At 42.4% G+C, this 12,838-nt stretch overlaps 1 protein-coding gene across 1 annotated transcript in view; it reads left to right on the top strand.

The window, feature by feature from the left end:
• The first annotated feature begins 1,768 nt into the window (after window positions 1–1,768).
• Window positions 1,769–12,838, top strand: part of galnt9 (polypeptide N-acetylgalactosaminyltransferase 9) — an 85,587-nt gene continuing 74,517 nt past the window's right edge. Inside the window, exon 1 of the mRNA XM_070964115.1 lies at window positions 1,769–3,156. Coding sequence (XP_070820216.1) covers window positions 2,916–3,156 — 241 coding nt within the window. The 5' untranslated portion in view covers window positions 1,769–2,915. The remainder of the gene's footprint in view (window positions 3,157–12,838) is intronic.

Below are 12,838 nucleotides of genomic sequence, written 5' to 3'. Positions count from 1 at the left end.
GTGATTAATAGGTCACAGCAGACTGATTCATACAAACATTTTCAGTGAGTTCTGCTCTTTTCAGGGTCGTTAATCCATAAGCCAAGACTTTATGGTTCCTGTGAACACAGATCTAATGAATACATGGTTGGAGATATTTCTGGCTGTCTTGCTGCAGTACTAGATGCACGCAGTTCTATCCAGCCTGCATCCTCCCACTGAATATGTTCAAGTGGCTTATGTTGAAACACTGAGTGGGATGACTAAGGTGCAGCTGGCAGTGACCCAGGTTAATATGGTTAAAACACTTGAGTGCCAGTGTCTGCTGTCACAGAGGCATGCTGGGTGCTGAATGCAGAAAACAGAAGTCTTCAGAGAGTCCTATAGAGGAGCGTAGGGGGCAGTGATACTGGAGATGCTGTATAAGCAGCTGTGCCGAGGCCTCCGTGGTGGCTGGGGTGGCTGTTCCAGGCCACGATTTCCCCACAGTCTGTCTGTTTCTGCAGACCTTGAATTAAATCAGCACCTTTTGTAACAGGCCTCATGTGCAGCAGGAATCCTAATTAAACACTGTGTACAAAGGCAATTATTTTAAATGTAGATGTCATACAGAGCTGAGAAACACAAGAGCAGCAGGGCTGGAGAGGAGGCACATGGGCACAATCATTAAAACACAAAGGCTTGATGACAGGAAAGCACATCACCGCATCACAGGCAATAGCAGAATCAGTGTGGTGTTCTGTATGATTCAGCTATTTTACACCCTTATAAACTACACTGACCCACACTTTGGACTGCAGGGACTTGTATTTAGAATACACAGACCATCGAACCTCTCAGTTTGTCTTGAAAGACATGAGGTCACGCTCAGCACCACAGTGCACCAATTCGCCTCCAACTCTGCAAGTGAAATTCCGAGAGGATTAAAAATAATAGCTCTTGAATCTGCCCTCGGAAAAACCAGAATTGATTTCATCTTGAAGATGTATACCATCAAGGCATTTAAAGAGGTAAGAGAATACTTACAAGACCACATTAGTACCACGTCCTCTGACAGAGAGGTGTGGAGCGGTGCAGTCTATAAAGGTTTTTACAGTTACAGACGCCATCTGATTATAGCGGAGCAGCAAACAAGCTGAAGAGTATAAATCTGAGGTCCTCTGGTGGGTATGAAGTGGGATCAAAGTGCTTTGGAAAGCCTGTGCCATGTCTGGGTTTGCTTAATCAAGTAAAAGTACACAGTGAGACTGAATCCCTCTGTACGTGATTTACTTGAGCTATAATTCATTTGGAATTAGAGATGAGGAGCTCGCAATGGCAGGATGGAGGTTACAGTATTCTGAGCTGAGAGGAGCAAGAGATTTGAACTGGCTGCTGATGGTTAGAATCATTACTGCACCGCTGTGGTCTGTGCTACTCATTTCCTTAAAGATGCCTGTTTACAGTTGTGGGGTTCCTGTGCTGCACTTTGCACAGATCAGTCAACAGCGTGGGCTGCAACGTCAGATGGATTTGTCGCTGATGAAAGTTGAACTTCTGCTCTGAAGGTGGTTCAAACAGAAATATAAATGAATGCTACCTCTTTTCCCAGTGGCTTCGATTAAAAATAGGTAATTTATTCCTCGCTTGATATGTTTGTTAGCTCTAATATGATGAGGTTGAAACTCTATCCGAGCATGTGATTCCTGAAAGGATAATTACTGTCCTGAGGTTGACCATGCATGTACGCAGGGCCAGTTGCATAACGTGCAAATTAAAAGCTATAAGCAGCATGGATGTGAGGCACTAAGGCTTTAAGCTGCCGCTCTCAGTGGCATCAGAGGTGAGATGGAGACTGTTAACCTTCGCATTCCGGATCAGATGGCAAAAATCTGTTAACACGTCTCCGCACACGCTTTCTTCACAGTTCACTAACTGATACGGAGACCAGACTGCTTCTACCGAGTGGAAGTATTTGCTGCTTTCCTAGTCGTGCTGTTTATTTTATCCTGGGAGACCAACACAGCTCCTGAATATTCATGATTGTGCCTCCAAACGTCAGGACGCAGCGGCGGCTCTTCCTCCCTGACAGAGAGCGGAGAGGCTGGGAGGAGAGGGACAGCATGCCAGAGTCCGGCTGCATCTCTCCCACCGCATATGACGGCAAATCTGCTCTCAACTCATCCTGCTCCGCACCGCCGACAAGGGGAACAACAATGGACTGACGGAGGACAAACACGCAGAAACGGAGGGAGACAGAGAGAGAGAGAGTGTGAGAGAGAGAGGAGGAGGAGAGAAACACCGCCTTGTGTTAAAAGCATGCACACATCCTCTGGACATAAGCTGCTCGGGTTCATATTTTGCAGAGCGGGACGGATCGAGTGACCACAACGTCTTTTGGAAGAGGGGGATGTCACAGCGAAGTCGCGATAGCAGGAGGATGCTTCCAAACAAGCGGTTATTGCAGTGCATCTCCTGTAGGATGGACGAGACATATTGGGGCTAAGGAACTGGCGACTTATCACGTTGCGGAGGAGAGATGTTTTGCAATTGCCGTAGGCTGTTCGAGGGGATGGATGCCTTCCTCGGCGTCATTTCTCGCCTGTAATATGTAGGTCCGACGACGGCGGAGCGTGTGCAGCTGTTTCTCGGCTAGTGAAGCCCACTAAAGCGTCGCTCGCCGGCTGGAGCCGAGCACCGTGGCCGCCAGCAACCTTTTCCCACCTTGAACCTCCATGTGACGGGCGCGATGCCCCGCGAAGAAGTGAGCGCAACCGCCTGAGCTGTCCGTGGTGCTGAACGGATCCGTCGGCTCCTCCGGGGGCTTTTACGAGTTGACCTTCTCTCCCCGAGCAGAAAAGCACCCTCCTGGAATACTCAGTAAGGTGGCAAAGCAGGCCACCACACACGGACAGCTGCTGGGCTTGACTGAGTCAGCCAGACAATATCCTTCTTTCATGGCTGTGGCACGCAAAATCAAAACTTTGCTGACCGTCAACATTTTAGTGTTTGTGGGGATTATCCTGTTCTCGGTGTACTGTAGGATCCAGGACCGATCCGAGGAGCTCATCCAGATAGGGCGTATTTCAGACCAGAGGCTGCGAGCCAGGAATGGCAAAGTTTCCAACTTGGTGGACAGGCAGTCTATTCTCCAGAGGCTGGAGAGGCTGGAGGATGTGGTCTACAATCAGCTGAACGGTAGGACACGGCTTGATAGTCCCCATCATCTAAAACATGAGCAACATCTGTGACTTAGCTGGTAAAGAGGTCACCATCATCATGAAGCAAAGAATGACTAAAAATGAAACACCGTATGAATTGTGGCCATACCAGCTGAAAGAAAGTCCTTGTGCAATATAGATCACTTTTTTTTTTTAACTTTTATTGGCCAAACTGTCTTTCAGAATGTAAAGATGTGCAGAGTGCATGCACTGAAGTGAGTTTTGCGTAGCCCTGAGGCATGACTCATGAATATATTTCAGCCTTTAGCCTCATTTCGTTGGTAAAACAGTGACTAATCGGCTTCAGGTTAAGGTCTGCTGCCTCTAAAGCGCCAACCCAGCCTGTTAAGAAGCTAATGAAGCAGGATGATGAATTACAGTGCAATACTTTGTATATGTGCTTATGCAGTTTGTGTTTATAGACTTTACTGGGCTGTTACTTTAACAGCCTATCAGACTGTGCCACCCCCAACCCATAATCGACTAGTTGTAAACTTCACATAGACTTATGCTCTAAGTATTGATGTCTGTCGATCTGTCCGGAAACAGGAAGTCTGTCTCTGCAGCAGCTCATTTCACTGGAGGCACCGCTGGTGAATCATATCAGATTTAGCAGGCTGTCTGAGTTTTGAAGGAGAGTCTAATGTAATGGCTCTATAACGGAATGACAGACTTGTATTTCATTACATGGCCATTAATCTGCGAGGCGGATTTGGTCTCCCCAGAAGAGCTGCATTCTTTGAAATCAGGTTAAATCACATATAACTCTGCGCATGGTCTATCGTCCTGTGGGAAATCAAACACTGTCACAGCTGATGTGAAAGATACAGTCTGGTATTTGTTTGGCGTCGTTCGTACGGATGCTTGAAAAGACTGATGTGGATACAGTAGATGAAATATTCCGAGTTCATAACTCACTAAGAATGAATGTCGAGATGCATCAGTTACATCAGTGTTTGATAACTTTAATGAAGCAAACACACTTCTTACATTCTCAAAGTTTATTTTAGAATCACACACTCTCATGCATGACATTATATTCACTCAGTGACTTTTTAGCCTTAAATATACACATTTTGTTATATTAACCGGGCAAAATTAGTGGTAAGCAGGCCTGCAACATGTGATTATTTTCTCAATTAACGATTAATTGTTTGGCCCACTAAATGTCAGAATGATGAAAAATGCCCTTCACAAATTCCCCGAGAGAATTCTGTTGATCAACTAATCAATTAACTGTTTCAGCTAGAATGATGATGCATGTAAACCAAACACTGGCCTTTTCCACGTTCCATTGTTCCAGTGAAATAAACACATTTCTTGAATTTAGTGTGTTTTCTGGACTGACCATTGCTCACGCCCAAGATGTTGAGGTTAAGTGTGATCACAGTTTTTTGTGTGACACAGTATTGTGTCTGTCGTGGTGCCAAACTCCAAGGCAATGTCAACGGTGTTGCATGAGAATGCCACAGAAATAATGTACCATCTGAAAGCACAAACAGATCCTGATGCAGCTGCAGGGGGTTGATCTCCTTGCTGAACTGCAATGACTCAGTGAATGCTTAATTTCTTAAATCTGTTATGTGTTTCCAACCTGTGATGTTTCAGCTACTGAAGCTAAAATGTCTTGTTCACAAGCCAAATAATGAGAAAGCAGCATGCTGGAATGTTGCTGCTCAGCAAGGTGTTTACTGATTGACTTCTAATCTATCAGTTAAGTCCATTTCTATTTACTAGCTGGCTGTTCTCTCTGGGGAAATTGTGACTCCATCATCTGTGTAAATTACAGACCGCTATAGAGCAGGCTGAAGGGGGACTGTGAGGGATTGGAGACTGTGTGGACGAGGCAGGTTCTGCTTGTGTTGTTGTATTTCATGCTGGTTACCAGTAGAGGTCACAGATATCTTAATGCAGCTTTAAGAACATTTAGAAAGCCATAGAAAATATATGGCGGAAGTAAGTGTTTCTTACTCATTCTAATTGGTTGTAATGTTAGAAAGATCCAGAAAAAGTGTCTCGACAGTCCTGTTATTGTGCCTGATCTTCAGCAGCTAGTTGAGGGTCAGTCTTGTCACTTTGAGTTATGCTTGGTATCTGGCATGCAGCAAGCAGGCACTGCCTCTCAAAAAGTACAATGCATCCATCAGTCACTAAGCTTTATATAGAGACAATGAAACTAAGCCAGTGGACACTGCACTGTCACTGCTGTGGGACAGAAAGACACTGTGTCTGCAAAGTTCTGTCAGGACTGAAAGAAAAGGAAATAGTTAGCTCTTCATTTGACATTCTTTGTAAGATTATACAATGGTTGAAGGAAATTGCATATAAGTTATATCAATTTATGTCATGCCAGTTTTCAGTGGGCGGATTTAAAAACATGAATTTGAGCTTTTTTATTTGGTAAAGTGTAACTGGTGATTGACTTTTTTCCCTGAGTGCTGACTGAAGGGCTTCCACCTGCACTTAGGCTAGATACACACAGTCAGAAGAGTTGCATTTTGTGTCAGTTGTTTTATGGTAGTGAACATCATATCAGTTTCATAAATGATTCTCAAAACTGACTCCTGCAGCACAGTCGAGCCCAAGTAGCTGCGACACAATTTTCAGGTCTTTAACAAGTGGAGAGAATAACAGGTAATTATGGACTGACGAGAGGAACAAGCAATGAACTAAGTGCAAAGCTGGCACAGATGCCTGCCTTCCAGTTAACATAAAAATACAAGAGAATAAAAGCATCTTGAAGATAGGTGTGAGTGTAAAATGAATTAAATAAATCAGATAAATTCAGCAATAATGACATTCAGTGTCAGGCTGTTACACTGCATTCCAAATTTGAGCTTCGCACAGCAAATCGCTGAATTCATTTACTCAATAAACTCTGTTGCTCATTAAGAGCGTGACAAATTCCAGTTCACAATTCACAAACACACTCTCCAGCCACATCTCTAAGCAATTCAAGTCTGAGACAGAATAAGGTATTAACTGCACTTTTGTCATTTTTCTCCGACAGCGTCAATGTGTACCAGGGACTGCACGCAGGCTGGACACGTTTGCTGGCTGTCACAATCCCTCCATGATTTGTCTTGAGCTCTTTAATGGCATACTTAATCATATCCTCATATCCCAGGTCACTTCCTCTTTTACTAAATCGTGCACAGACCACAAATTGTATTCTGTGGCCATTGGGAATAACTATGGTGAGAGGAGGACTTAGTGCGGCAATAACTATTACCATGTCCAGCAGCGATATGAAGTAATTGCCCATTCCCTCTGTTGTTTATTGCCTAGCAATGGGATGCCGTGGGAGCTGCAGCAAGGTCCAATTAGGTCTGAAGGACATAAACAAGTCGCAGAATTCTCTTTTATGGTCGTCCGATGGACGGTCACCAGACGGCCAACAAGAACACAACGGTCAAGCTTTATCAGCAGCCCGTTCAGCGCAGAAACGAGCACCATGAGGGTTATCAGCAGCTCTGCTGTGCTGCGGACGCCGCCATCTTTGGGTAATCAGATGAAGGGGTTTTAAGCTTGTTAACAAGCTTATGAAGCAGTGTTTTGACCTTAAGTACTGCATTAGAACTATCAAATACCTCTTCGCTTGGTACTTACCTGCTGAAGCCCTGCGAGAGTGGCTAAATGAACACTATACACAAATAAGATTAGCTGCCATTGTATAGAAAGAGATAGAAAGGCACAGTTTTTAACATTGTTCACAAGGATGCTGAAGTTCAATATTAATATGGAAATTTTGAGCTAAGCTGTAGATATTAGAAATAATGTGTTGATATTCAATTAGTGCAGAGAAAACAAGGTTACATAATTAATTCAGTGTAGTGCTTGCTTGCTACTGCTGTGGCTATATCTTTCAGGCTTTCCATTTTACACATGGCATATAATCCAATTTACATTTACCACTTAAAATTCATAGTCATGTTTGAAACAATGAGTCCTTTGATTTGATCTCATTTCTGTCTGAAATGACCACTGTTGCTGCAGTCGTAGCTGTAGCTAAGTAGCACATTAAGCTAACATTAGCTCCATGCATACCTCAAGAAGGTGTCCTTAGGTTGACTTTTTAATGCTTCCAGCTGACTTTTTTAAAACCAAATTCTTGTAAAATATGCACTTGATGGCTACATTGATTTGCATACCACTTGAACATGTGGAGATATCCAAAGCTTGACAGACCTGACGATTGCTGCTTGGGGGAGGGCGATGGCGAACGGTCAAGTGGAAGACAAAGATATGTAAAAATAGATTACTCTCATAAATATATAAAAAAAAGAAACCTCTAATAAATAAAAAACAACATCGACTTGATGATTTTCATTCTGATGGTCTTGGGGTCAAACTTGAAACTACCTTACTCTCTTTTCATTGCTTCTCTTTCTTCTACTATTCTGTCACTGGAAGCAGAAAAGCTCTAAAAATAAGCCTCTTGAAAAACAGATATTGCTTTTAACAAGTGAATGTGCTACTAATGAGTTTACTCCTCTGACCAGTGCTGGATGTGTCATTGTCTGAGCCTGACTGTTGTCCTGCAGCTCACGCTCCTACTAAGACTCTCGTCATCAGCCATGCATGTCACTCCCGGCCTTCTCCTGGTGCGTAGGTGTTGATGGGATGGCAGCCTCACAGGCCCAGCTGCAGCACCAGATAGGCTTCTTATCTATAAATGCCCAATTATGGCAACGAAACCAACACTGTTTATATGCTAAGCCTGCTGGGGCAAAGACTTGATGAGAAATGAGAAATGTCACACTCTCTCTCCTTCTGACACACACTTGATGCTCTGACTGTATCTTATTGATACACATCGCAGCGTGCCTATATGTTGCTGTGCAGTGTGTGTAATGGCGACGGCTGCAGGGAGACCGCATCAGAGCGCAGGGAAGTGAAATGTAGTCCAATAATGACATTGAGATGAGGCCCCGGTCGGCGAAACAGTGTCAGACAGAGATAAGAATCAATTCAGTGCAGCTTTGAGGAAACGTGATCATGAATTCAGCTGCTGACCTTACAATCAGCAGTCAGTCACAGACAATAACGCCTCTTTCAGATGAAGCGAGCATTCCTCCTATTTCCTGGAGACAAGCAGTCATTACGTTACTAATGTTAAATGATGACCTCTGATGAAGGAGGGACACATAAGTCAGATGATGTAGATGGGTATTCATTACCTCTCTGCACTTTGACTTTTTATGTTTTTTGGAGAATTTTGACAAATGCAAAATTGTTTGGAAATGATTACAACCAATATTAAGGATGTAACCAAATACAGTATTCAGACATGAAAGGATAATGCCCTCTGACGTATTAGAATTGGGGCTGTGCTATTTTTTTTTTCTCTGCTAATCTGATGAACTGTCATCAGATTGAGACATAATTTAGCCAGAACACACAAAATACTGTTTCTCCCGCTAGTTAATGCAGCATGACGTTTGATATTTACCTACTTGGTATAGTCAGTCCATAATAATCAAAATCAATTCTTACCAGATTTGTTGCACGCTGTGGGATGAAGCTTAACAGCGCTGCACAGTGTTATTTACACCTCCTGAGGTAATATTTAAGCCTGGCACATTTAAGCCAAACTTGGCAGTAGAAAGAAAAATGATGAACTGAATTTAGGGACCATCTCAGAAGTGCATGCAAATGTCCAAGAGAGTCAGAGGCTTTAATTTTATTTTGTCTTAACTTCCTCTCTTTGCATGCACACCTCCTTATTTGTTTTTCATTGAAGCAATATGGCACAATTAGCTATAATTGCCACATTAGCATACCACTGTTGTATTTGATTGACTGGGGTACATGTTTTGAATGTTACTGATGTTATTTAGTACAGTCTGTGGCACACGGAGAATTTAGAAGGCTGTCGAATGCAACTGGACATAGAAAAAGGAGGTAGTAGATAATGGCAATAACTAAATCAGAGGACAGAAGAATACAGATATTAAGTGTGAAATTAACAGATACAGATAGTAGCTGCTAGTAGTTGCTTTGCACTCTCAGTAATCACAAATGTTAGATTAAAGATTCCTTTTATTCAGTGTTACAATATACACATGCCCGTGTAATATTACCACTTGCATTAATGAGAATGCATTTTCAGTCCAGCCAGGCTGCATTTAGCCAAATGGTTGAGAGTCCGTGTTACAAACAGTCAGGGAGAGCCGTGCTGAAACCATGAATGGGGTCTTTAATGGCTCTAATTTGATGTAACTGCCTGACTACAGTTTTAAAACAATGCAAAATGTGGCTTTTATAGGAAAAACAAATTAATCTGTGATAACAAAGAGCTAAAAGGGTAAAAGGTGAACTTAATGTTCTGCCTGTGCAGTTTGTGCTGTTTATGTGCATATGCTCTATATTTGGTGTACTTGTACTGTCATGCAAGCTCTTGCACGGCTTAAACTTTGCGAAAAGACAACACTCCACTGTTTAGAGATAATTTAGGGGCGTAGTGCTACCATTTTCCAAATCAGAGTTGTTATCCTCCTGACATGCCTGCTGCTGTTATGAGTGGCAGTGCTAGAATTAATGCAGCTTTTCTCCCTGCTCTCAATATTTCATAGATTTGTTTTGGCCTTTGAGGGCTTTAAACCTCTCTAGAAGGAGTTATTTTCCTCTTCTTGAAGCGATCACTGAATCCCCCACCCCCTCCCCTTGCCATCAATATTTAGAACTCCACTGCATCACTTTGGACACACATAAATCCACTCTTGCTCTTAAATCATTCATTAAAAATGGGGTCATCTTTGAATCTGAGACTCTATCTTATAAAGGACAAGTCGGACACATTTTGAAGGTTGCTGTATAATTTATAACTGTTATGGGTTTAATGTATCATGTCAGAGGCATTTGGACAAATGGATTGTGAGGAAGGAGCACAGAAACAGATGCATACTCGGACACAATGACATTCAAATTGGCGCCTGATGTTTCAAGGATCCACATCCAGCTGACACTGAGTGGAAGAAGCAGATGTTGGGCTGTAACTGCCTGGAAGTGAGATGATGAAAGTGCTAATGTGACATGTGGAGTGTGAATCTCACATCGGAAGGAGTGAATGAGAAAACGCTCCACAGGAAATCCGTGGAAATTGCAAAGTTGTGCAGTCAGATACTACAGGTATGACATTGGTTTTAGTTTAGAAATCAGCTTTGGCGTCTTTGCGGCTGCAGTTATCTTGGTCGCAGCACTGCAGTGAGAAGCGTGGGGGCTTTTAGTCATTGTCATCTTTTTTTTACCAGAACACAACAGCCCACTTGCGGCATGCTTTTATACAAAAGTGCCTCACAGGATCATATGTACATACATTTTTAACTCGTGTAGTGGGAATAGCTCTTAATCCTCCCAGCGTTAGTGTGATGCTCTACCCACAGATTTACACAGTCCAATTCTTCCTTTCAAAAAATGCATTGAAAGCTTCTGTTTGTAAAAAAAAAAAAAAAATCCTTGTTGGTGTGTAAAAGAAGCGTTCGAGTTTGCTATTGATTAATTTATGCATATTCAATTTTTTGCATGACTTTGTGCTTTCTTCCAAACAAATTTCACAAGGAGAAAAGGCAAAATGGAGAAACATAAAAGAGAAACAAAATATGAAATCTGAATCAGAACCAGGCAGAGCTATTCAAGTTCCTCAAATTATCCATCCACATTATCAAAGCAGGGTTTTTTTTTAAATCAGCGGCTACATGAAGACAGACTCTTGCAGAAGATTTACAAAACTTTGCAATTAAGGCTTCCGAGCAGCATCAATTTGCTGCAGTGCTGTTTTAAAGTTACACATATAAACTCCCCATCATGAGACTGAATCTGCAGGATCTTTAAATGTATGCTGAAGTGCTGCAGACAAACTGTATATCAGATATTCAGGCTTCTCATCCCTTAATAGAATTTCCACCAATCAGAAAGAGGAAGAGGAAGGCCCGGCGACCAGAAAACAAAGCTGGCAGGCATTGTCCTGCTTCCAAGACTCATGCAGTGACAGAGAGGCCCTCCAGACTCAAGTCTCCGGCTCTGGAGGGTATCTGTGTTATTGTGTGACATGGACTGCTATGCCAGATGGCGAGTCCGTGACGTGAACCCCACCCATACTTGTCAAAATGCCACCACATTGGCTGGTGCAGGGCATGCTAAATCCCTCTCGCAGGAGAAGCCAGTTTGCAACCATTCAGCTCCAATTACAAATCTTCAGTAGCACCCGAGGATTTGACGCCATCCAAATATGGTGATTACTCCCTGGTTCCTGGAGGGGTGAAGCGGAGAGCTGAGCTCTTCATTGGTATGCGCTGTTTACTTACTGTCTGTGTGTCCATCTGTTGATATGGAGAACAGACGCAACTCGATTTTTCTGTGGAGGCCACACTGGAAGCTTGGCTCGCATAACAATGATCTGACATTATCCTGCAGTTTCATGGAATTTTTAAATTGTCAAACAATAGCCAAGCCAGCAGAGACAGATATGAATAAATCTGACAACATGCTTTGCTGAAAGAAACTCTTTAAACTTTAGGGACTGTATAGAGATATGTATATACAAAGTATGTGTTTTGTTTTTAAATTTACTGCAAAGAAAGACTGAATAGTTCTACAGTTTTGTCAGAAACATGCCTTTTGTGTGCACTGTGGGTCAAAATCTTTTGTTCTACCCTATCCAGAGGACAGAGCTGCCATTCTTTTATTCAGTAACAGCACTTACACTAACTATTCATTCAGTAGCTCTTAGTTCAATAGAGAGCTGCTGGAAGGCTCTGTAAACAAAACATACATTTATCATGTTTGCTAATGTGCTGCTACTTCCACTCTTGCAGCTGTAATACCACGCAAACCTCTCATAGTTATCACGTCTGCCGGGTCAAATTGAGTGCTAATTATTAGAACCATTTTTTTTTCTTTTTATTTCTTATGCAGATTACAATCTAATTGACATTAGTATATTTGTTACATGAATATAAAGTAATGAAATGGACAGCTTTGCTCTTTGCTGAATTTCACTGACTGTTTTTAAATACAGTACAGCTGTTTCAAACACTTTTCAAATCGCTCGCTGTGGCTTTACGTGACCGGGCATAATTCAACCACAGATGACTGTGATCATTATGCGTGGTTTCCGCAGTATATAATTTATGCTATGGAAAAGGTATTGCTCCATTAACATATTACATTCAAAATTAAATTGGAGTTGAGATTAGGGAGGCCTATTTTTTTCAAAGTCAAAGGAGGACCCAAACTAAATTTTAATAACCCTACGGAGGGTATTGCTTTAAAAAAAAAAAAAATCCCACTTTAGGCTCAGCCCACCTCCACATCCCAAATAATCTCCATACAGTCCTTGAGAGGTCTGAATCAGTGAACAGGTCTGTTTCTTTCAGCCAAGATTTCACTTTTAACACTGCACCCTATTTTTCTCCTTCCCCTTTTGAAAATGTCACTGTCACAGTACCGAAGTGAAGGCCTGTTAAATCACAGTCATGACTCATTTTAATGAGAGCAGAGGGGTATTTTAAGTCTGACACATTAAATCCGGTGCTGAATTTAGTTGTGTTAGACCAAAGGAGCCTAACATGATGGGGTTGACCAAGGACTGCAGCTCTCATTCACCACTAAGCAAATTGAAATGGAGCTTTGATGTGAATGCTGAGGCAACATGCAAG

Source organism: Chaetodon trifascialis, chromosome 6 (genome assembly GCF_039877785.1).
Source record: "Chaetodon trifascialis isolate fChaTrf1 chromosome 6, fChaTrf1.hap1, whole genome shotgun sequence".
NCBI lineage: Eukaryota > Metazoa > Chordata > Actinopteri > Chaetodontiformes > Chaetodontidae > Chaetodon > Chaetodon trifascialis.
The sequence above is the reverse complement of the archived record's forward strand: the minus strand, read 5'-3'. Positions and strand labels throughout refer to the sequence as shown.